We start from the raw sequence: 26,478 nt of genomic DNA, 5'->3' as shown, positions 1-26,478 counted from the left end.
TTATTGAAACAAATATCTATGTCATGAATTTATACCTTTTCCTTCTATTCAAATCCTTAGCCTTAATGGCTCAGCCCTGGGTGGAAAAATAGTAAGATAATAATGGCTTTTTTGATGGTTTTACAATTTCTAAATTTGGATTAGATACTGTTATACCAATTTAAGGGATGTATTGATGAGGGCCCCATATTCTTCAGTTGTCAATATGAAATTTGAATTTTTTTTATTTGACTATCATCACAAAGTTTCTAAATGTCTGGCTGAAAACATTTGTTTTTAGAACTTTTTCTTTTCCCTCTCTCAGTATGCCGAGAGTCAAGGTTTCTCTCTGTGTATTGAGAGGAAGTAGAATACGTTGAGAGCATGTATTCTGGATCACGCCTGCACTTTCAAGTCTATCACCTACTGGCCATTGACCCTATGCAAGTCAGATACCTCTTTTGTTCTGAACCTACAAATATGTAATTCTGAGGTTTGTTTTGAAGATCATTTGTGAGTTCCAGGTGCTTAGGATTAGCTTCTGTAACTGTCAAGTGCTATGAAAATAGTCCTTATATAAATAAAATAAATAAATCCATACAAGTTTCCTTGGATGTATAATAGCATGAAATACAATTTTTCAGCTGGATCTAATGTGTTTGGTTTTGTTTTGTCGTTTGGTTTGTTTATTCACTTTACAGCTTGATCTAAGACCCCTCCCTCCTCTCCTCATACTCCCTCCCTTAGACACCCTTCCCCTTTCCCCTTCCACTTCTCTTCAAGAAGGGGATGACCCAGATTGTTACCCACTCACCCTGATACACCAAGTCACAGCAGGACTAAGTGCATTTTCTCTCATTGAGGCTAAATAAGGCATTCCAGCTATGAGTAAGGGATTCATAGTCCACAACATAGTGATAGACAGTCGGTTGTTAAGAGACCCACATAAAGACCAAGCTACACATCCACTACAAATTTCTGTGGGCCCAGAGTACTGGCCAATGTATCCTCTTTGGTTGATAGTTCAGTCTCTGTGAGCCCCCTTGAGCCCAGGTTAGCTTATTCTGTAGGTCTCCTAGTAATGTCCTTGATCCCTCTGGCTCTTTATTCCCTCACCCCATTCTTCCACAAAACTCCTCGAGCTCCGGCTTGTTGAGCTGTGGATATCTGGCTGTGTTTTCATAAGCTGCTGGATAAAGCCTCTCAGAACAGTTATACTAGGTTTGTCTCTCCAAGCATCACCAAAACTCATTACTAATGATAAGGGTTGACACTCTCTCATGGGATGGGTCTCAAGTTGGGCCAGTCATTGGCTGTCCATTTCCTCAATCTCTGTTCTATCTTTATCCTTGCATTTTTTGGAAGCAGGACAAAATTGGGTTGACTGTCTTCTAGGTGAGTTTGTGTTCCCCTCCCTAAACTGGGAGCCCCATCTGTTTACAGGAAGTGGCCAATTCAAGCTCTATTTCCCCCATAGTTAGGATCCCAGTTAGGGTCACCCCCAAAGACTTCCAGGAGTCTCCCCTTTCCCAGGGTTGTCTCTTACTGATTTCTGTTGTCTCTTTCAACTCTTCCCATTTCCCCACACCTGGTCTCTACCCTCTTCCTCTTCCATCCCACCCCCCACCCAGTTCCCTCCCTCCATCTACTTTAGATTTCTCTTTCCTTTCCTATTCTGAGTGATACTTAAGTAGCCTTCTTTGAGCCCTCCTTGTTACGTAGCTTCTTTGGGTTTGTGGATTGTAGCATGGGCACACTGAACTTTATAGCTAATGTCCACTTATAGATGAGTTCACAGTCTTTCTGTGTCTGGGGTACCGCACTTGGAATGATATTTTCTAGTTCCTTCCATTTGCCTGAAACCTTTTATCTACAAAATGACCCATATTTTGTTTCATTTTCCCCAGCAGTTGAGAAGGACACGGGGGAAGGATGGTGTGTCTGAGAGAGTGTCAGAGTAGATAAGAGCAGGTTTTACTCTTGGCTCTTGAATCTCTATGCCTGTGTTATCTTTCAAAAAATCAATTTGTTGTTCTGGGCTTTAGTTTGCAAGATATGTGGATAAGAGAGCTGAGCTAGGTTATTTCTAAGGTATGTCAATCTGATGCCTGAGATGTTGCTCCTAAATTCAAATATTGAGAACTAGGGCTTCAACTTTTACCAAGGAACGCCTTACCATTTTATTTTATTTATTTTTATTTTTATTAAATTGTTGGTTATCAACACTGGAGAAGATGTTATATGTTTGAAACCTAGGACTCCAAATGACAGTTGGATCATGAGTGTAGAATTTTACTTTCTTCAGTTCTCCATCAGTCCTACAGGTTACCTCAAAGAGAAAGATTCAGTTACTAGCTAATATGGTTTTAACACTACTCTGGATCTACTAGAGTCCTGTACTTCAAAGGGAAAGAAGGCCCATGAATTTGTTCACTTAGCAGCAAACAGTATCTGAGGAGAATTTATTAACACTGTTTTCTTCACATTTATTTTCAGTTACAATTCTACCAAAATCATAATTTTGGATAGATTTTGGGCTAGGATCCCAGTTAGGGTAACCCCCAAAGACTCACAGGAGTCTCCCCTTTGATTGATTTTCTATGTAGATTGGCTCAATGCCTTTCAATGTTCTAAAAAATTGAGAATAACAATTTGATTCAAAAGGCACTGTTAAGTGTGAATGCAAAGGGTTTGTATTGTAACCTGACATCCCCATGCTGGAAGTTTGTAGAACCATATCTTAAATATAGATCCTTCCTTCAATATAGGTCCAGTGTTAGCAGCACAGATGACTATGCAGTGTTATACTGGACTCATTCAAATTACAGGGTTGTTCATTGGTAGATGGAGCTAAATATCAGAAATGAATACAGGATTAACCAAAACCCCTCTGGAGTGGTCTTTCCTGGAGAAAATCTGTTTCTGCACCTCTTAGCATCCCTCAGTTGCCTGCAGTTCTCTGTGTATGATTGAGGCCTTGTGAGAGTTCCCAGGTTCACTTTTGAACATCCAGTGTTGTCTGTGCTCAGCTCATGATAAGCAGTCATATTGGTTAAACAGTATGGGTGTGGCCTCCACCATTTCTAAGAGGCACATTCTCAAAACAAACTCCCTGATATTCTGGCTCTAAGAATTTTTATGCCTACTCTTCCTCAGTGTTTTCCTCAAGCTTTATATATCTGGTTGCATATCCAGAAGGACTGGATTCCACAATTCTGTATTCTGATTGATTGTGATAGTCTATAATGATCTTCTGATCCACAGACCAGTTGTCTTAATGATAGATAAGGAGTACACTTATATCTGAAGATTTAGAGCTTGGAACTTCTGGGGAAAGAGAACACTTAATATTTGTCTTTTTGTGTCTGGGTACTTCACTCAACATGATTTTTTTCTAGATACTTCCATCTACCAGCAATCTTTATGATTTCATTTTTATTTATAGCAGAATAGTATTCTATGGCGTATGTGTAGCACAGTTTCCTTATCCCCTTCCTTGGCTTAAAACAGAAAATACTACAGGAATAAGTTAGGACTAAGTCTTTAAACAGGACTTCAGATGGTAGCTGTCATGCTCAACCCTTCTCTCCTAACTCTTCTCTCTTGTCAGATGAGTTTAAGTCATTCATGAAACGTCTCCCAAGCAATCACTTTCTGACGATTGGCAGCATCCACCAGCACTGGGGCAATGACTGGGACCTGCAGAGCCGATACAAGCTCCTACAGAGTGCCACTGAGGCACAGAGGCAGAAAATCCAACGGACTGCCCGCAAGCTCTTTGGCCTCAGTGTGCGCTGTCGACACAATCCCAACCACCAGCTGCCTAGAGAGAGGTACGTACTCTTACACCTCCACTTCTACAATACCCTGGAACCCCAGTGCTCAGTGTCAGCTAGCACATTGTCCTAAAACAGAGGGATATGGGCTTCAAGTAGCCTATTTAAAACTCTTTAAGCAAAGCAGTCAATGAACGTGCCTGCATTTGGTTCTTGCAACTTTTAAAATCTATATGCTTTCTATACTGTTGTTCTCTATCTGTGGTTTCTCCATCTACAGTTTAACTAACCTCAGATTGAAATGATCAAAACACAATTTGTGTTTCTTCTGCATATGCTTAGATTTTTTTCTAGTCATGGTTTTCTAAACCACATGATAAAAGTATGCTAAATGAAGGATTACAAGTACCTTGGAGATGCCTTAAAGTACAGAGGAAGATGTGCATGGGTAATATACAAATGCTACCTTCACTTAATTTAAAAGATTTGCACATCCACTGATTTCGGCATCTGTATGAAAAGTCCTGAAATCAGTTTCCCAATAATGACAAAGGAAATTGAACCGTGAAGGTCAGCTTTGCATTGTTTGTGCCTTTCTCTTTTTTTATTGGATTATTTTATTTATTTACTTTTCAAATATTGTCTTCTTTCCTGATTTTTCCCTCTTGAAACTCCCTCTCCCATTCCCTTCCCCCACTTCTATGAAAATGCTTCCCAACCCACCCACCCTGACTGACAGTGACCTCCAACACTGGTACCAGCAATTACAGTTTACATAAAATACAATATCTGTACCAATTTTAAAGTACTTTGTTGGGAAGAATTAAGAATCTCATCTTAATGATAAAGGAACTGGGCTACCTAATTAACTAGTCAGTTGAGGTAGTGGTGAACCTTTGATCAGAGTGAAGTGGAACAATGGTAGCACTGGCTAGTGAAAGTTTGAAAGAGGAATATACAGGCCAGTCCCCTTGCTGTACGACCCAATCTAAAGATCATGTGTCTGCGTAAGTTCATACTTGTTTCCTTTGCCTAGTCTGGTTTTAGCTTAACCCTGTCTTGTACCATTTCTATTGATTTCCAGTGGGAAACACAGGAATGAACAGACAGGGTCTGCCTTTTCAATGAAGAAGCCAGTATTCAATCTCAGTTGGTCAAACTCTATTCTTCCAGGCAATTTATGATCTACCTGCAGCCAAGACATTTCTATAGCATTGTAGCCAGGCTTTCTATGAGACTGTCACAAGACAGCCATAAAGCAGTTTAGGAGCAGAGTGGGATAAACCCAGGGGAGTGGGGGGAACCTGAACAGATTTGCTATCCTAATTCAGTCAGAACTGTTCTCTTACCATTCATTTTCCACTGGGTATAGGATATTGCCTTTTATTTTATACAGGAAAGAAAAACGAGTTTTTTAACCCATGAGACAAGTTTGGGATGAGGGAGATAGCTTAGTGATTAAGGGTACTTTTTGCCCAGTCATGAGGACTACCATTCTCATTTTCTCCCCACTGAGCAAGCTCAGCATCTGTCATACATATATAACCTTACCTCTATTCAGAGAGGAGGCAGGAATGCTGCGACTCGCTGGCCATTATCTTAGCTGAGAAAACACAAGCCTCAAGATAAGGGAGAGGCTCTGCTTCACGGAAATACATAAAATATGAGAGATAAGGGGACTCTTTTTGGGCTTTGTATGTATACACAAGTATGCACACATTCATGTACAAATGCATGTGTGTGCAGACACACATACACATACTTACATTTTGAAAACTCATGTCAAATTTACATAGCATGAACTGGCTTGGCCACATTGTGTGTGTCTGTGTGTGTGTGTTTATTTTCCTATTGTGGAGTCCAGAAAACTGAATTTCAGAGAACTGAAGTCACTAGTTCAAAGCTGCTACAGTTAATCAGAGGTTTTCAGATGGGGTTGACTTTGTCCCCAAGGGATATGTGGGTAGGTACAAGGACATTTTTAATTTTCACATGGAATGATATTATACAGGACAGTCTGCTAAAGAATTATCTGACTTCAAAATTCATGGAGAATGAAACTTAGCTAATCTGTTGTAAAGCAAAAGTCAAAATGGCATTTAAATCTATAAATCCAAATCTGTCCTCCGAAATGTCTAGTGTGCTTGCACACAAGACAAGAATTAAAATTCATTATATTTCTCTAGACAGTTCAAGCCGTGTATCTAAATTTGAAACTTTCTCTTCTTGTGTTTCTACACCAGTAGCCAATGTTGCTTCCTCTGTGAAGTCTTCCCTGATTGTATAGAAAATATTCCTTATTCCAAGTTCTCACTTATATAAAACCATGTTTCTTAATGCACCATCTCTCCTTCCTGCACTGTGACATGTATCCTTACAACACTAGTGCTGTTCATCTTTGCTTGCTTCAGACGTTCCAATTCCGAGTCCACTGCATTGTCTCTCATTTGTAATAACCATTTGGAGAGTGAAATCGATTTTTTTTTTGTTCTGTCAGTTGTTGACGTGTTGCTGTACTGCTGAACCACAGACTTGGAAAAGGGACTGTTCACAAATTGACTTCCCTGTTGCATGCAGCAGATGCTCAAGCTGCCACCATAAGGGAGTCTCTGAAGTAGAACCATTAGATTTATCAGGCCTGTGGCAGGTGACCAGCCTCAGGCACTGTTTGTGGCTCGTAAGTAAGTGACTAGAGTCCACACTGTGATGAAAGATGGTTCTCAGAGCAGGAGTGTGGAAAGGTTCCTATGTGAATCAGAAAATAAAATTCACCTCAGGTGGGTATTTTGTAAAGTTATTTCAGCTAAGTCCTACAGACTAGCCAACTTAAACAGCCGACATCTATTTTCTTACAATTCTAGTAGCTTGAAGTTTAAACACAGGGTTTGGTAAGGTTGTTTCTTCTGAGGATTCTATGGATTGTCTCCTGTGTCCTGTTCCCTGTGTTTCTTTTAGGCAGGTATGTCTATGTACTCATCTTCTCTGCTTGAAAACCAGCCATACTATATTAGCATTCATCCCTAATGAGCTCATTTCAACCTAAAAATGATGTCTGAATACAGTTATGTATAGCTGTACAGAGAGATCAGGTCTTCAACATTTGCATTTGCAAGGGAATTTAGATAACCCAGCCAATAACACTGGAAAGCAGTGGTTTTCAACCTTTTTAATGCTGAAAACTTTTAACATACTTGTTGTGACCCTCACTCATAAAATTATTTTGCTGATACTTCATAACTGTAATTCTGCTACTGTTATGAATCATAATGTGAATATCTAAAATGCAAGATATTTGATATGCCATGAGCGACAGGTTGAAAACACTGCTCTAAAAGATTTCTGTCACATTTTTTTAGACGAAGAAACTGTGAGTTCCAAGACTGACCAAACAGAAATAAATCTGGGCAAAAGGAGCAATATTTAACTATTATAAAGCTACACATATATCTATATCATTTTTTCAGTGTCACTTCAGAAATTCCAAGTAAAGAGAGTGGGAAAGCACATTAATTAAATTGGAGAAGAAATCTACAGGGCATAACCCACCACTGGCACACTGGATCTAGGAAGAGACAGAAAGATGTCATATGTGCATGAGGAAAGAGGAAGGGCCAAAATGGTAGTGTGTGGGACCTGGGCTGTCCAGGAACCTGGACTTGAATGATAGATCTGAGGATGCCTTAGTATTAGTGAGTCTATGTCATTTTGGATAAGTGTCTTCCTGATTCCAAGCTCAGGTGTTCAACACTGTGCCTAACCTTTTCTTCTGCTTGTGGAACTTGCTAGGTGTGGATAGCTAGAAACACCATACTGCTACTAGGATCTTTAAATACAGAACTCTGGGTGTTGACTTGCCCACCTGAAAAAGGAAAAAACCCATCTCAAGCCTTCCACTCTCTCTAGGACATTGTCTGGAATCCGCAGTTGTCAAGTCACTAAGTGGTGTTCATATACAGAGGGATGAATGCTATACTGCTGAGGGTGGGAGCATACAAAATGAGGCTCTGTAGCTTTCCCAGGGGTGCTGAACTTTCTTGTCCTGGCTGTGGGCTGCTTCCTGACATGTGAAGCCCAGGCTTTAATGAGCATTTCTCAGACTAGCAGGACACCTCTCTGCCAAAGAGCGGTGTCAGACAGAGGTGAGAGCAGTGAGAACCTTGAGCCACCTCTAGCTGAGCCAGTTTATGTTTGCAAATGAACTGATTGCTTGGCTTCAGTTTGTCTGCTCGTTGAACTCCATAGGCGTTGAGTGCTCTGAGCAGGTGCTGTTACTGCAACAGGAGCCACTGCCATTTGTACTTGTCTCGCAGAAGGGTGGCACTGAGGCAGAAAGGGAGAGGAGAGAAAAGATCATTTACTGTACACTGGTTGGAGTCAGGTCTTTCTGACGTGCCCTAGCCATTAAGCTTGATGTAAGTACCTGCACCTCACTTCGAGACCTGGATAATGATAATTGCCTTCAGGTTAAGTATAAGGATGGAGATTTTTAAAATTTAAAGTCCTAGTGAAATATTTGACTCTAGTCAAAAGTGGCAGGGAATTCATCTATTATGTATGTTCTATAAGCTTGGTATTCTGGTGTCTTATGTGAATGCATTGTTTTATCACATCACAGTTTCATGAAACAGGTTACTAGTCTCATATTATGGATAAAGGCACTGAGGCAAAGGAAGGTTAGGGATGTGCCAAATATTTGCCAGCCATTATTGATATTTCAAATGAGTCATTTATCTTTTAGTGAGAGGTCAACTCTGGATCTTCAGAACTTTACTTGATCAAAGTTTATTATCAGGATGCTAGGCAGAATACATATCTTGGTTATCTATTCATGAAAAAAAATTCACCCTAAAACTCTCAAAACCATGCACTGTGACCTCTCATGATTGTACAGGTTGACTTGGTACAGTTGGAGGACTCTGAAACTGGCTGAGGCCAGTGTCCTTGGGTGACTTTCCTCAGTGGACCTCCAAAGCATCTTTCTACCAGAGCTGGCAGTTGATGCTGGCTGTCAGCTGGAGGCTCAGCTGGGGCTGTCAACAAGAATGCTCACCCATGTCCTCGACATGTCATTTGGTCTTTCGGCAGCATGGCAGCTGGGCTATGAAAAGAGGACATCCTGAAAACGAAGGAAGTCTTAAGATTTCTTTAAACTTACCTTTAACAGCTAGAAAGTATCATTTGCATTTTATAATATTGGATTGAATATTGTGAAGATCTTTTGAATGCGAGATAAGTCACAGAAAACTTCCCTGCCAGACACCTTTACATTTGGCATACCCTATTTCTGTAACAGGATCTGGCACAAGGGCCATGTCACAGGTAGAGTAGGAAAAAAATCCAGGACTACATAGCTACAACTATAGAGAAGACCTCAAGCATGACAGACACCAAATAGTGGGTGGTAGCATTTCATCACCTGGAATTTGCACAGTTGCATCCCTTCCCTTTTACTAAGTAAGCACTGCACCTTGAACAAGGATGGGTCTTACTCATTTTTGGCATTTCCATAGCCTTGAAAAGAGCAAGCATGGCTAATATGAAAATCTGTCTAATGCTGAGGGGGTTTGTATTTTTTATTAGCAAATTATTTGTTCTTGTACAATTTTATACTTGCATATTAATTTGATTTTCAATTCTTATTTCCTTTCTTTCCTTACCAACCTGCTCTACTTCGCCTGGATATCTTTACCTATTCACTACTTTGGGCTTAATTTATTTTCCTACTGAATTTAAGTTGGACCCTCTGTGTATTCCTGAGTTTGGAATTAGCCATTAGAGCCAGGGCTTTACTAGTACATATATATATATTGAGATTTGAACCACAGGAGTCTGATTCAAAAATCTGTGCTCTGTAATGAGTTATACACACACACACACACACACAGAGCTAGAAACCATAGTTTTCCCTGCTCACAAAGTCTGTTGGTTGCCAACAAATCAGATATAGGTGGTCCGGTTCCAGGAGTTCCTTGCCCCTTTATAGCTGACTGTTAGAAGGATATAATTTCGGTGGACTCTGTAGTATGCACAGATGTATGGTCATCAAGGATTTTGGGTCTTCTTTAGAAGATAAGGTATTTTATCACCCTCTTATATTTCTATAATTTGACATTTTCTCTATCCCTCTTTCTGAAATGTTTCTTGATCCTTACATGGGGTAATGAAAATTTCTTGTTTAGGGCAGAACCCTCAGGCCCCGTTTATTCACAGCATCTTGTACAACTATGGACCACTGCAAGACATTTGTCTATTTTAGGCTGAAAATACACTTTGTCTATGGATATAAACATAAATATTTAGGGAATATTTGATGATATGGCAATTGAGATAAGAAATCCTCTTACGTGCTTCTAAATTGTGTGTTTTAGACTTAGTTTACAGTATTAGATATAGGTCCCTCTTATAGAGTAAGCTCCCAAATCAAAAAGAAAGTAATTAGTTATCTCCACAACTATGATACCACCATTACACCAATACTCCTATTTTTCTGGCTCATTATTTTCTTATAGTTCAGAGAATTCACTACTGTATAATTACCCCTCAGTCCCATGCATAGTACCATGGGATTATGTAGTGTCAAAAACACTGACATTGAATATAAGTGGAGAACAAAATAACTATACCAGATAGGGAAAATAAGATTAATAGTAATGACAGTAATAATATCAATAATAGCAGTAATGAACAACAAGAACACCTAATTGTTTAATAAGTGTATAATAATGAAGCAGATAATAGAACTCATTATGTGCACAGATTTTTGAATCAGACTCCTTTGGTTCAAATCCCAATACTATTGCCAGAGAGTGATTCTAACATGAGGTAATATTTGAACCTTGAGTTTTGTTTTTGTTTGTTTGTTTTATAAAATGAAGTTTATAATGTTGCACACATGATAAGAGTGTTTAGTAAATTGTAGGATTTTACCCACAGGAAAGACTAACCATGACCTTGATAAGCAAAATTCTCAGTAAAATTGCACTTTACCTATTAATTACCTATTAATTAATTTACCTATTAATTAATGCTAATTCTCAATAGCATTGACATTTTACCTACTAATTTCTTATAACACTATTATTACTCAATAATACAAAGCTCTGGTAGTAATGGCATGACATATCTTGCATGTTATTCTTCTCCTATCTCCAGGGAGTAGGTGATTTTGATCCATGGACAAAAAGAACTGACAAACCAAGAGATTAATACACTTAGATTATGCCACAGCTGAACAGAAGGATTAAAATTATTTTGCTGGCTACCTAAATTGGCTGAAGAGAAAAGTTCCTTGTGTAGATAAGGAAAAGCCCATGTTATATAAGATATGTGCTGTGCAAGCAGATCTGTATTGTGGGAATACCCAGGATTCAGGGTGGCGATATCAAAATCAGGGTTAGGTTTTCATGATTAGAGGTGTGGTAGACAAGGATTAAGGTTTATAGGCACTGGTCCTATGATTGAGACTTTAAAAAGGGTCTCTGTGATGAGGGTTATGGTGACTTTCCTGCTTTGAATCATGCTCTGAATCCCAAACCCAAACTGGCCCAGAACTTATTTAGAGTGAGAAGGAGTCTTGGCTCAATTCAGTATAATGGAACAAATGTTTCCTGAGTAGTTACCATGTTCATGGTTTTGAAGTGCAAGAGATATAAGTCATATATGTGCATGTATGAGTGTCAAGATAAATACCATATATATATATATATATATATATATATATATATATATATATATATATATATATATATATATATATGCATCTGCTCATATCAGTTGCTGAATGAAGTCTTTCTGGTCTCTTTCATGATGATTCTGCTAGACTCTGTCCGGACAACAGCTGGGTTGGCATCCAACTTGAGATCTTCCCTGTTTACAGAATGTAAGACAGTCCAGGCCCTGTGTCCTCATTATTAGTACTTTTTGCTAGGATCACTCTCATACATTCCTTGTAGTTTCCATTGCACTGGGTTTCCACCTCTCCCTGAAAAGCTTCAAATTCCAGTTATTTCTCTAAGTATCTCATACCACCACTATATGATTGTTCTTGTTCTAGATACTACCTGTCCCCATTTGAGCTGCAAAATCTCCTCTGTAACCCCTTCCCCCAGGGGTTCCTTGCATTTCCTCTGAAGCTTCCTTGTTGCCTAGCCTCTCTGGGTCTGTGAACTGTATCTTTTAATTTACAGCTAATATCCACTTATAAGTGAGTAATAATATGTTTGTCTTTCTACATGTGGTTTACCTTAGTATGTTTTTTTCTAGTTCCATTGGCCTGCATATTTCATGATATCTGTTTTTAACAGCTGAATAATACTGAATTGTATAAATGTAATGTATTTTCTTTATCCATTCTTTGGTTGAGGGAAATCTAGGTCATTTCTACTTTTAGCTCTTATAAGTAAAGCTCCTATGAACATAACTGAGCAAGTGTCCTTATGAAAGGATGGAGTATATTTTGGGACTATGCCCAAGAGTGGTATAGCTGGGTCTTGAGAAACCACCATATTGGTTTCCAAAATGGCTGTACAAGTTTGCATAACTACTAGCGGTAGAAAAGTGTTCCCTTTGTTCCACATCCTTACCGCCAGAGCCTGCCACTTGTGTTTTTGACCCTAGGCATTCTGGCAGGTGTGAGATAGAATCTCAAGGTCATTTTGATTTATATTTCACTGAGGGTTAAGGATGTTGAACATTTCTTTAAGTGTTTCTTTGAGATTTCTCTGTTGAGAATCCTGTTTAGATCTGCATCTCATTTTTAATTGGATTATGTTTAGGTTGGGAATGTCTAGTTTCTTGAGTTCTTTATATATTTTAGAAATTAGTTCTCTGTCATATGTGGAGTTAGTAAAAATCTTTTCCCATTCTGTGGGCTGCTGCTTTTTTTTTTTTTTATAGATTGTGTCCTTTGCTTTGTAGACGTTTTTCAATTTCATAAGATGCCATTTATTAATGTTTTTTTTTTTTTTTTTTTTTTTTTTTTTTTTTTAGTGCCAGAGTGAGGGTATTCTTTTCAGGAAGTTGTTTCTTTTGGCAATGCTTTCAATACTATTCCCCACTTTTTCTTACCTTTAGGCTAATGAAACAAATGTTTCCTGAGGGATTACCATGTTCATTGCTTTGGAAGTGCCAAGATAAATAACACCTATAGCAACACCAGGTCCAGTACAGGAGTATTAAAAGATCAATTCTAGACTCAACCAAATGCCTTTGGGAATTTCATGTGTGTTATGGCATCTCAAGGATTTGCTACATTGTAGTGGAATTTTTGTTGTTGTTGTTTTTGTTTGTTCGAGACAGGGTTTCTCTGTATAGCCCTGGCTGACCTGGAACACACTCTGTAAACCAGGCTGGCCTCGAACTCAGAGATCCTCCTACCTCTGCCTTCCAATTACTGGGATTAAAGGTGTGTCGGAAAGCCATTTCTAGTTTCAGACTCCTGTGATCTGAACTGTAAAGTAAAGCAGAGATCCATAGAAAATTTCGTGTGGCTTTGGTCACCCATAGTCATTGCAGTATGCAGTTAAAAATAAGATTCAAGCTGCAGATTCTAGTTTGGCTATTGTTGCCAGGTATTCCAATTTTTGACTATTAGAATCCCAGATAACCTGACCCAAGCATGTACACAGGTGAAAACACACACACACACACACACACACACACAAAACCACACACACAAAGCAAGTTCTCAATATATATACCACACAAAACTCAATCTTTCAGTAATTATGCTTCTACATTTTGAATGGTATCATTAGAGACATAGATGTCTATACTCAGCTTGATTCCTGGGAAATCTCATATTTAACATGAGAATAATTACTATTTTGTACATCAGAGGGTCATTTTTGTGTTAAGTGCAGTTCAGAAATTTGGACCATTTGAAGAAATATCAAGGCAAGTAAGGTGGACTTGAATCCAAACTCAAAGGGAAGAGAAAAAGATTGAGTTAAAAGGCAATGTAACCAGTTAGCACTTGTAATCTAATTCATCTGTGTCAGGAATTAATCCATCATCCCTATCATCTTACCATTAGTGACGTAGAACTAATCCATCTCACTTTTATGAATGATGTCATTAAGGCACAATGATGTAAAGTTGGCTGGTAGAGGTTTTTTGTCATGGAGGAGACGATGTCCACTTTTATAATATTCATAATGTTCTATCCAGTCTTGAAGGGAGATACCAACATATATTTATAATAAACTTGTTTTCAGTACTAAGATTTTCTTCTTATTCCTACAGGGATAAGGAGTAAGTAAAGATGAAGGAATGAAGGTAGAAAGAGTTTGGGATTATATGAAATAAAACTGAATGTACAAAGGAATGGAGAGAAATGAAAACAAAGCCTCTCAGGAAATGCTGTGTTCAGGTGCCCTTGATGCAAAACTGGGACCATTAATCGGTCATCTTGTCTACTAGGACAATGCAAGGTTTTGGCGGTAGTTAAAGACACAAACAACAATGCCCTCAATACACCAGTCTATATGTGGTAGGATATAAAAGACAGTATTTTACAAATGAGGTACCTGAGCTTAATTCAGCACTGTCCAATAGGGTATACAGATTAAATGGGAAACAATTGTAGCTCATTTTTAACTAAAACTGTGATGTTTTCTTTATGGGAATTCTGAATTAAACTGATTTTGGGAAGATGAGGTGATTTTTCTTTTGGCAAAACAATTTGAAAACAATGAGGCTTAATTATCTCTGAGGTCCTTCCCACGTCTATGAGAAATATCACTTAGAGTAATCATTCTATTGTGAAATATTGGTAGAAGGTCAGTAATTGAATCTTTGAGAAGAGCTGCTCTCAGATAATGCTAATTAGTCAAATTTAATGAGTACCCTGTAGTTCAAACTATGGTCTGCTTTTGCCTGAATATAGAATACCCTCTTAACTAAGTGTCCCAGAATCAACTCTGATCACTTTTCAATTTGTATTCCCAGAAGTCATCAGAATTATTACTTAAGAAGCAAATCCAGCCTTGGCCCCAGTTCACTTAGAGCCTTTTGACAAATATTACTTTCGATGAAAGGAATGAGATTTTAAGGTGACCTACAGATCTGATAAAAATTGGCCTGTGCTAAGTTCTGTGTGTGTGTGTGTGTGTGTGTGTGTGTGTAGCCTCTACCTGTTCTTCAAATCTCAAGTCAGGTGATTTGATCACCTTCTGGTGATTCCTCTTTTTATGAAAAGTCTGCCTTGTATCTCATTTCACATGATTTCCTAGCACTGTAAATTCCTGTGTGGATCACAGTGCACCATTATACTATAATTTACTGACCACAATACAAAACTGTCAGCAATGTACAAACATCTCTGTCAACATGCTTTGTCATCTTTGTCTCAGAACTTTTTAGCACAAAAACTGTTACACACCATACATTTGGAAAACTTTTCAGTAAGTAAATAAAGCGATTATGTTTTTCCTCAGAATGCATGTGGGTGGCATACTAACATCATCCTGTCAAAACTGAATGTCATCAACATTCCAGTGATTTCTAGGTTTTCTGACTACATTGAATATGTTTGAATTGCATTTTCCCCCTCATTTTCCATAGAAAGATTTAAGACCAAATAAATTAAGTCATTTGGTCAGTGTCACTTCAAGAATTTCTGAAAAAGAAATCAAAGCTAGAACAAGGTCTGCAGATGGATAGTTCACTGTAGTAAAATCAAAGCAGCTAGTGTAAATTGTCTTTATCTATTCTTTATAAAAGTTTTGCAAAATCTATTACTTTGGAAAAATTCCTGTTAACCAAAATAAGGATAAAGGAAATGAAGGAGAGTAATAAAGCAAACAAAAATAAATGAAAAAGGGAAGAAGAAAGAGGAAAGGAAAGGAGGAGAATGAGAAAGATAGAGAAAGATAATGAATAATAATAAATTTATAACATACTAAAAATAACTATAAACAGATATTTTAGAGCTTATTAAATTTAGCAAAAATGAACTGCTGTTCTTTGCAGATATGAGTATTTGATGATGGTGTGACTTACATCCAACCATTATTTGATTGTTTGAGATGATTATGTTGTGAAATAAAGCAGAACAATGGGAGATTATTATATGTAGCATAATTATTTGCATTTCCCAATGACACGTGGACTTTGACTTATTTTTACTTCTGAAATCCGCATGGCCTTGACCTGGTAGTGCAGGCTGCAGCCAAACACAATGTAATTATACATTGTTGAAATAAAAATCTCTTGGAGACATATGCCTCAGACTCTAGTCCTGGGGCCTTAGCTTCTGAACCCTTGTCAGCTTTTAACATACTTTTTATTCCATTCAGTGTTTAATTGGTGTCTGTGGAAAGATTCTGGCTACTAAAATAATTATTATCTCGATTCCAATGACCCTTAATATCCACACTGGTTCCCACTTGTCTCTCTGAACTTTGCACTTTGTTGTTCTGGACAAAATCTCCACAGACTTCTGACATAGGACACAGAGCTTTGGCGATTTATATTTTATTGAACTCAAGTTAGTTTGTAATTTATTGGAAGGACAGTCTAGGCCATGCCATTCATTAGGTGTCTGACCTTCAGAAGACTCTAAATCTGCTTATGTCCTCTGTTTCCTCATCTGCAGTCAGGATAAGAACCACACAGAGTCAGTGGCCCAGTCAAATTATATGACAACTCTGTAACATGTAAAGAAATGCAGAGATAGATTATGAACATAATCAAGAAGAGAGGGTAATGAACCTTAGAGCAGTAGTTCCCACACTTTCTAATGCTGCTCTTTAATACAGTAGTCTTGTTGTTGTGACCCCCAATCATAAAATTATTTTGCTGTAATCTTGCTACTGTTATGAATTGTAATGTAAATATCTGATATTCATGATACCTGACATGGGACACCCAAAGAGGTCAGGACCCACAGAGAATGAGAAAAACTCCCTAAAGAAAGGATGTAGACACAATTTCTCCTCCTAAGATGAGGGTCTTTCTGTTATATAAGGTAAAATATGAGCCTAGCAAAATATAACACTGTGATGAAAATGATAGAAATTAGAATTCTCAGCCCTGAACATTCAAACACTTCAAGATATCATGGCATTAACCTTTAAGGAAAAGTTGACTCAGTATTTAGATATCCAAACTTCTCTATGTGGTGATAGATGTAAACTTATGGTCTTACTCTCAAAAGCCAGCAATAGAACATTTAATGTGGTATGTTTAGCACATGGCAAGACGACTAAAGTAAGTCCTCCAACCAGATCACAATGGAGTGCCAAGGTTGTGAATTGGAATAGAAACAGAAGATAGAAGTAAAATTGAGTGAAAGAAGACATGTGTACATGCCATCTCTATACATGTTCTACAATTCCAACATGTTGCATATAAAGAACAATTTTATATTAGCTTATACTGTATAGTCCTTGCCAGTCTTTTGGAAATTGAACCAAACCCATTTTAAGAGGGTTTGTATATTCAGTCTGACATTCTGCATACATCCTTACATAAACCATGTTAATAATTATGCAGTATTTTCATATTAGTTTATTCAGTTTAGACTCATAAGAAACAGTCTAAATGAATGTTTTAGAATTTTTATGAGCTTCAAATCCTGTTTTTCTTTATTTAAATTAATTGCCTTTATTGTTATTAGCTGGTCTATATTAAATTTTGCTACGTAGTTCAAATGAGTTTATCCACAGTCTGGAAAAACACAACTCGAATATCATTGATTTATTTTATTATCTCCATGATATATTGATACAACTGATATAAGCAGACCGAAGATGAGGCAGGCACGAAAATTCTGAGTGACATGAACATCCTCAATAATTTGCATAGAGATCTGATTTTGGAGCCTTTCCCACTGGTGATAGAAATTCTTATTCCTTCTTTTGTAGTATTTTAAGAATTTTTCTGAAAATTTTTATTAATTCTTTGAGAATCTTGTATATTGTATTTTGACCATATTTATCATTATCCCTCAACTCCTCCAACATCCATCCCAGTTTCTTACCAACACAACTTTGTATGGTCATTTCTCCTATAACCTCTTGCATCAAACTTGTATTTTCCATATACTCCTAGATGCATGGTCATCCTCTGAAACATGGTTGACCTACCAGATATTGCACATCCTTTATGAAAACTAGCATAAACTGAGTATTATGTCTGTGTGTGTATACATGTGTGCTGTATACGTGCATATGTGTTCATGTTTTATAAGTGTTAATTTAACATATAGAACAAGAAGCCAAGCTACGATGTCTTCTCCTATAACTCTCCACCTTATTATCTTGGGGTAAGGTATTTCTTTGAATCTGCATCTCAGTGGTTTGATTAGACATACTAGACATATTGATCAGCAAACAGAAGGTATCCTGCTATCCCTGTTTTTCCAGATAGGAGATTGTAGACATGCACTGCCACTCCTGAACTTTTATATTAATTCTGGGAGAATTCAAACTCTGGACCTTAACTCTGGACCAAACTCTGGACTCATTAAACATTTAGGAGATTTAGTGATCTGGCAAAGTTCCTTAATGTGTAGTTTCTAAGGAACACTTGGCCCAGTGTCCTAGCTTGCAATGTTCATTTATTGTATGCCTTTATAGAACTTTGTATACATTCTTTCTAATATGGTCACATTTGCAATTGTATGCTTCATTCCAGATTTCCCCCATTTGAGTATACCATTAGTAAGGGCAGAGACTCTAGTGGGATTTTTGTTGTTTGGACTTTTGCTCAGCCAACACATACTCAGCAGGAGGTAGTATGCCTGCCACCTGATAATGCACCAATTACTGAGTTTTGAAATGGAAGTTGAGAGATGATATTTGAACTTGCAGTGGCAGCAATGGTTTTCCTATTCAAGAAAAGAAGATGTACTTATTTACTTGTGAAGAGGTAAACTATATTTTCCAAAGATGGGCAATTAGAAATCAGGATAATGGTCTACAAAAATTGAAAATTTTTGAAATTAATGGTTTACAAAAATTTGAAATTATTTCAGCCCATGGCATTGTAAGCAGTTGTGTTCAGTCTTATGAAGTTATGAGCTGTGTGTCTTTTGACCCTAACTATTATCACCTGTAAAATGATATAGTGCATGGAATCCCTTCAAAGGGCCACTGTGAGGATGACTCAAGATTTGTAGATGATATTTGTAGTGCACAAAAGAATGGTCAATACAAACGAGCCCTTTCTGCAATTGCCCTTATTGTTAGGTCCCTGTGCTGGAGTGGACTTATCGATGGATTAAATGTTTCGTACATTGAGTTATAATTTCATTGTTTTGGTGGTAGAAAAAAATGGTGAAAACAAAATAGAAGGGAAATTGTGATTTAGCAGCATGAAATGGAAGTTGTTTGAATGACAACCTTAAAAAAAATAGGCTGCCTTGTAGGCATATAGAATTTATATCACATTCCTCTATTGATATGACTATTAACACTTGTTAGACGGCAATGAGAGACACACTCATCTGAAACAATTTCAATATACACGACTGGATCAACCCAAGGTGTATCTGATTGAATAGATCTGGGATGCAGCATAGGTTCTTGGTGATACTGAATCATAAATATTTGATTATAAGACTCTACTCATTGCAACACATAAGGTTTCACCTTAGTGCATATACTTGGCACAGAGGATACAAAAATGTCTAAGTGAATTCTACAGAATGTTGAAAGAGGAGAAAAACAGAAAGGAATGTCAATGATTCCAGTATATTTATATAAGAGTGAATTTTTAAAAAAGTTAAGCAGATAAGTGACAAAAATCTAAGTATTTCTCATAATGGTATTAGACAAAGAAACTAAATACAGATGAAAAAGTACCCTCCAGCCTGTCGATTGTCCTGGATGCCAAAGTCTGTGGTTTCCTCTATTGTCTGCAGAGATCCTCATTCTGGATATAAAATATCTTTCTGGAGCAGAAAATTCCAAACACTTCTGCATAAGCAGTTGCTAATGTATTGCATTGCTACTGAGAGGCAGCATAAATTCCAACTTGCAGTTGCTAATGTAACAGCATAAAGGTACTCCATCTCTAGTATAATTTTGGAGTAAATTTAGCTGACTTAGTTTGGGGACATTCCAAATCTTGAAGAGAGAACTATTTCCAAGAGAACACCCTCCAGCCTAGGTTATTTCGAGTCTGTAAGGGTCTTTGCACCTTTGATGGTACATTGATGGTTGTATCTATTCCTCCAGTTTCTGCCTCTCTCATAATTACAGCATATGGCTCCTCCTATGGCAAACTTGCATGGGTCTGGACCCATGAACTTGTTCCCAAATGATTTCTATTTATGTTTATAAGGCATCTTCATTTATTGCTCCATCCAGTCCTTCATTCAAGAGATCTTTAGTGAATATTTCCTAAGGTGAGACACCGTAGACTTTGTACAATGAAGCACTGAAGTGATGAAGATGACAGTAGATGACCTTATTTAGTGCTACTTGAAATCTAGCATTTTTAATGACATCAAAAAGAGCAAAGGACCTCAAATTACAAATCCATGTGTTCTTTCTGGAAGGAAATCTAAAAGATGTAACTGAAATCCATTCATTTTAGTAAATGATATAAGAAAATAGAATAAAGAAATATCTTCATCAGAGTATAAGTGAATTAGCTTGTATTGTTGTAAGAGGAATTACCGTACATATAGAGGCTGAAATGACAGATACACAGTCTTACAGTGTTCATGGGTTTAAATCTGGGTTGTGATGGAGTTAGAAGCACTTATTCCTCATGAAAAAAAATTAATGATTGGCCATAGTAGGCCCTTACCTATTAAAACCCATGGGGAAGAATGCTTATCTAAGTTTCTTCCTACTATGTGCAGTTATAAGATTCAGGTCATCACTCCCTTGTTGTTTTCTGGCTATGACAGATTTCAACCTCATATTTGTTACTGTACTGTAATTGTACATTATCTGTTCCTTTTCAAAGGCCTGCTTTACATAGCTTCAGATGCTTCTGACTTAGAAAGTATTTTATCTTAATCAACACAACTAATAAGAATACGAACTTCCAGATAAACTCCCCACATTTAGGTCAGAAATATATCTATATATCTACAAATCTATATATCTATATATCTGTATATCTATATCTATATCTAATCTACATATCTATATCTATATTTACACCTACATCTATATCTATATCATCTCCATCTCTATCTCTTTCTCTATCTCTATCTCTATCTGTATATATAATGATTACTGAAGCAAACACCTATCATATTGACAGTGGTAGGAGGTAGGAGATTGGATCCTGAAAAACAGGGGTGACTAAGGAGGCACATTTAGAATTCTCCCTCATATTTGAACATTAGCCAGCTCACAATCAAATAGGGAAAAGATATACTGAGCTTTCTTTTGAGTTTATAGCATATATACTATTCAGAATACATATTTTTCATAAAACATTGACCCATATTTAGAGTCTCTTTTTTTAAATTGGATATATTCTTTATTTACATTTCAAATGTTATTCCCTTTCCCAGTTTCCCCCCACCCAGAAACCCCCTGTCCATCCAACCTCCTTTTGCTTCTATGAGGGTGTTCCTCTACCCACCCCACTCCCATCAACCTGCCTTAAATTTTCCTAGTCTGGGGCATCTATCCAGCCTTCACAGGAAGAATTACTATCTAAACTCATGATGTGTTGTTAGACATCCAAGCCTGTATAATCAAAGCAATTGTGTTCTCCCTATAGTAAGCTGCAGTTACTCTATTGTATACAACTAGTAGATGTCCTAAAAGAGATTCTAAGAAGTCTCCAATGGTTTGTAAGCAGAGGTATTTAAAAGACTGTGTTCCATTGACCAACTACTTATCTTCGAGGCCTCTCTATGTGGTTCTTGATCAGCATCACCAGGTTGGTGAGATGAGTTTTTGACCATCAAGAGGTATATTTACAATGCACAGGAGATGATATCTACTGGGTGCTTCAGTTCTAGATGCATAAACAGAGTATATCTTTTCTATCTTATTTTGTTAATAAAAGTAGTAGTGGTATCTACCAGCATTCAAGAATATAACCAGAATTCTGTCTCTTTAGTAAGTATACATATAGAATATGGTTTGTATTAATTTATTTTTCTAGATCAATCCATGATACATGAGAAGGAAGCACATGCTTTATAGACCCTGTGAAGAAACATTCCATAACATAAAATTGACCTTTAGAACTTAGTTCCTCAGAACTATTTTAGTGAGTTTATTTTAATATTTAAAGCTATTGCTAAATTCTTCTCTGAGGTATATGGTTTGTTATTTGTTTTAATTATTGTTGTTTTCCTTTATTGGTTTTCCTAGAGGATGATTATAGTGGATAATTTCCCATAAACTGCCATCCAATTTTCATATTCTGTGGGTGTATATACAGTGTGGGTACCAGAAGAGGGAGAAGACATTTTGCACGTGGCTGAGTATTCTAATTATGAAGAAAATCCCCTTTTATACATACTACAAGTGAATAAATACTCAATATATAAAGAAAATAATCACTAGACTCCTGTGAGGAAGGCATGCAGTACTTGAAGTCTATAAACTTCTATCCTAACTGAGTGGAGGAGGGGCTCATAGAGCTATTTCCTATCTCCTAAAATTAGTGTCTTCAGGGATAATGTCCAGCAGTCTCCTAACAATAAGATTATTTCCTTTCTTGAATGCACAATAATCTAGGTAGAGTGACGGTTCCTCTGGAGAAAGCTTAAAGGAAGATTAACAGTGTTATTTTGGGCAATGTGCAAATTCTGTCTTGAGGGGAAGATTTGGGTTGTAGCTTTCCAGTTACAATTTGTATAAGCTCAGGAAAATTACCTAATGTTTCTAGTCTTACTTTTCCATCTATTTCATGGTCCAGCTCTTGTCCAAGCATCATTTATATTTGTGGTTTTGACATTCTGCCACTGTAGTCTCATCAGCATTTCCACTCACAAAACAAAGCAAACCAAGCAAAAACAAACAAACAAAAATGCTACTTGATATATCTTGACTACTCATTTTCTTGTACACAAACAAGTGTGTATCTGTGTGTGTGTGTGCGCGCGCGCACGTGTGTGTGTGTGCGTGTGTGTGTGTGTGTGTGTGTGTGCGCGCACGTGTTGAAGGATATATTTTGGGTGACAATGACTTATTCTGAGTATTATTAAACTGTTTTATTAAATAAGAGGTTCAAGTCCACAAATAAATTCAGCACGGCCTGGGGCAGTTGTCTGTCAATCATTGGAGCCTAAGGATTTCTTCCCAACTATGTGACAATGAAGCTTTGAGCTAGAAGTATTTTAAGCATTTCTTATCTATTTATGGAGCAAAAAAATGGGAAAGCATTCCAACACTCTGGTAACCCAAGGGAGTACAATTAGGAAGAGGGGCTGGTAGATGCATGCCTGAAGCTCATTCCCAGCAGTGTGCAGTATTTATCAAGCCCAAGATTGGTGGGGACATCTCTATTTCTACCAATGTTTGTCATTCTGTATTTGTAGCAAATAGGGCAGTTGACTCACTTCCCTGATATAAGACAAGAAAATAAGTATTTTCAGTTCCTTTATATTTTTTGTTTGTTTTTTTCTTTTTCTCTGTCTCTCTTTTTCCTGAGGCTTGGAAGTTACTGTTTATTTGGATTAGAATCTAGAGGCTCGAGGGATTGAGTCAGAAATAGAACTGAGTTCTCAGAATCTTTGCGGACTGGTCTTTCTTTTGTTTTGTTTTTAATCTTCCTTCAGAAATATTCTCATTGCTTCCCACACCAAAACCTTCTTCTTCCAGTCTGTGCATGGGTGAGTTTTAGCATCAATTTTGTAACAAGTAAATCATGACCATTAGTACATCTCTTCTCTTTTCCTGAGCCTCAGGTTTTTATAATGTTAAAATTGCATTTTAATCCTCCTTTTACCCAGCATAGTGACAGAGAAACATTATGAAGATCAAAGATAAGTATTAAGCAGACAAACAAAAGACCTGAAAGATTTGATGGTTCCATAAAACTGACATAGGAGTTATCTACTAAGTGCTGTTGCTCTGGATATTTTTAAGGAGTTATTTGGCAAATGTCTTATAAAATTATTGTAACTTTACAGAAAGGTCAAACCATGTAAGTTGATGGTTTCCTTCCACGTCTAACTCCAACAATAGTGATTTTAACATATGCATGTGCACACATGTGTATATGTGTAAACACACACACACACATGGGGGGTAAAGGGAGGATAAAAAATTATCATATACCAATTAGGAAAATATCATATACCAAGTATTTGCATCCATATACATCCAAATAGCAATAAATAGACTGAGGATGGTGTGTGTGTGTGTGTGTGTGTGTGTGTGTATGTATGTGTGTGTGTGTGTATGTGTGTGTATGAAACAATACAATTAAAAAAAAGAAACCATGATTTCTAGAGGGAGCAAGGTGGAGGATTAGGGAATATGATTTGTATTTTAATTTTAAAAGTAAAAATATAAACATACACGTGTATGTTTACATACATATATACATTTATAGGGCTCTATCTATCTACTCATATAGACAAATATGTATCTCTAACTCCATCTCCTCTCTATAAGTATCTAGAGGGAGCAAGGTGGAGGATTAGGGAATATGATTTGTATTTTAATTTTAAAAGTAAAAATATAAACATACACGTGTATGTTTACATACATATATACATTTATAGGGCTCTATCTATCTACTCATATAGACAAATATGTATCTCTAACTCCATCTCCTCTCTATAAGTATCTTAGTATCTATAGTATCTATAAGTACCTTGTGTAATATCTGCATTAAGGTACCCCATGTCTATCATTGTCTGTTATGGGTACATTTACTATAGGTCTACTTTGTTTTGTATAAAACACTGATTAGCTAATTAGTACAATTAATTAACTAATTAACACAATAATTTTTAAGTGTGCATGTGTGTTTGCTAAGGTGCACAAGTGGTGGTCAGAGTACAACCTTCTAACATATGGGTTTCAGGACTTGAATTCAGGTTGTTAAGTAGAGTGACATGCACCTTCAACTTCTGGCTCAAATCTTGTCTTTTAAAAGTAGTACAAACTGTTCCTTGCTTTGTGTAATTGTGGTTGGCTCATCCCTCTGGAGATTCCAAGGTGTGTGCTATTTTGGTGTTGATGGTCTTTTACATGGTCTCTGGATTGGGGCTGCAATGAATATTGAAGCAATCTTAATGTATGCCTTTTAGGGTACCTGTGTTGTTGTTGTTGTTGTCAGTGGTGGTGGTGGTGGTGTATACTACTAGGGATGCAATTGCTGCCACACATATGCTAATATGTACATTTTGCTAAATACTAAAGCAGACTGTTCCCTTTTCTCTCTTTGTTAGAACTTGTTTCTTTTCTGTCCTGCACTGGGAAGATGCATTTGCTATATGCCGTTGCAATATTTAGCACTTTCTTTTGGTCAATTTAAATTTTATCTGAGCTGCTCATCTAAAGTTGTATATCATTGAAATTTTAGCTTATATCATCTTAATGATGAACAGAAGTAGAGATTCACAGGATTATTAGCTTTTTAAATAACCACTTTGTAAAATGAACTGTCTGCTTCTATCATTTGCCCATGCTCCATTTTTGCTTGTGGCTTGTTCTTACTGAGTTATAGTACTTTATGTGGTGTCTTAATCTATTCAAACTTATACAAAATGTCATAGCATGCGTTTCTCATAAGCTACTAAATCTCTGTGTTCTGGAGGCCTAGAATTCCAAGACTAAGAAATTCACACAAATGTCTAAGGAAGACTTTCTGGTCCTTGTAACTGTCTTCTCATGATAAAAGGCTTTACGGGTCTTCCTATGTTTAACAACATTAATTTCATGCATGAGAACTGCATTCACATGGACACATCACCTTAAAGCTCCCACCCCCAACACTGTGTCTATGAAAATTGTGCTGTCAATTGACAGATATGGGGACACAATCTGACCATGGCTTGAGTTATGAATGCAATCTTTTATTAGCTAGAAGTACATTAATTTATTGTGTTGTCTCTAATTCTGTGCTTCTTTGGGGGTGGCTGGGTATTGTTTAATCTTAGCATGTTTCTGTTAGCCAATATTTTTCCTCTGTAGCAAATGCTCTAAAGAAATATCTTCCTACGCCAATATCATGAAGATAGTTGCTGTCATTTTTGTTGAATTGTTTAGTCCTTGTTGCTGTTTACTTTTCAGAGATCTTTTATCATTTGATTTAATTTGCAGGATTAGAAGCAGTTGCTATCAGAATTTCATTGTTTAACATCAGTAGTTAACTGACCCACCAGTACTTGTTGAATTTTTCCTCCCTTGTAGTTTTCAATCTGTAATTACTGATTTCAAAGGAACCATTTAACATGTGAACTCAAGGGGAACACAATCACTGTTTTCATAAGAGAACTTCTGCACCTACTAGAAGTCTGAAGCTTCTTTACATTCTCTTATCTGATGCTCAGAATGACCTTGCAAAGAGGTACACGGTTATTCTATTCTGTACTGGAGACAACAGAAGCTTAGAAAGGACCGCAATTAGTTCAAGGTTAAATAATGTACTCATTAGGATTCAATACCATTATTTTTCACTTTGAGTACAATACCCACATCTAGTCTAGATCTTTCTTATGCAAGTATTCTAGTGGCAAAGTTCATTAGGACTGTGGAAAATGAGCAAACAGTGAAACTAGAATATTAGACTACAATCAGTTGGTCTGTTTTAGTAACACATAATTTGTTTTTTAACCTGGGAC

General features: G+C 37.1%; 1 protein-coding gene across 1 annotated transcript in view; it reads left to right on the top strand.

The window, feature by feature from the left end:
• Positions 1 to 26,478, top strand: part of Brinp1 (BMP/retinoic acid inducible neural specific 1) — a 140,725-nt gene that overhangs the window by 104,259 nt on the left and 9,988 nt on the right. Inside the window, exon 6 of the mRNA XM_052175513.1 lies at positions 3,590 to 3,812. Coding sequence (XP_052031473.1) covers positions 3,590 to 3,812 — 223 coding nt within the window. The remainder of the gene's footprint in view (positions 1 to 3,589; positions 3,813 to 26,478) is intronic.

This window comes from Apodemus sylvaticus, chromosome 3 (assembly GCF_947179515.1).
Source record: "Apodemus sylvaticus chromosome 3, mApoSyl1.1, whole genome shotgun sequence".
Lineage (NCBI taxonomy): Eukaryota > Metazoa > Chordata > Mammalia > Rodentia > Muridae > Apodemus > Apodemus sylvaticus.
The sequence above is the reverse complement of the archived record's forward strand: the minus strand, read 5'-3'. Positions and strand labels throughout refer to the sequence as shown.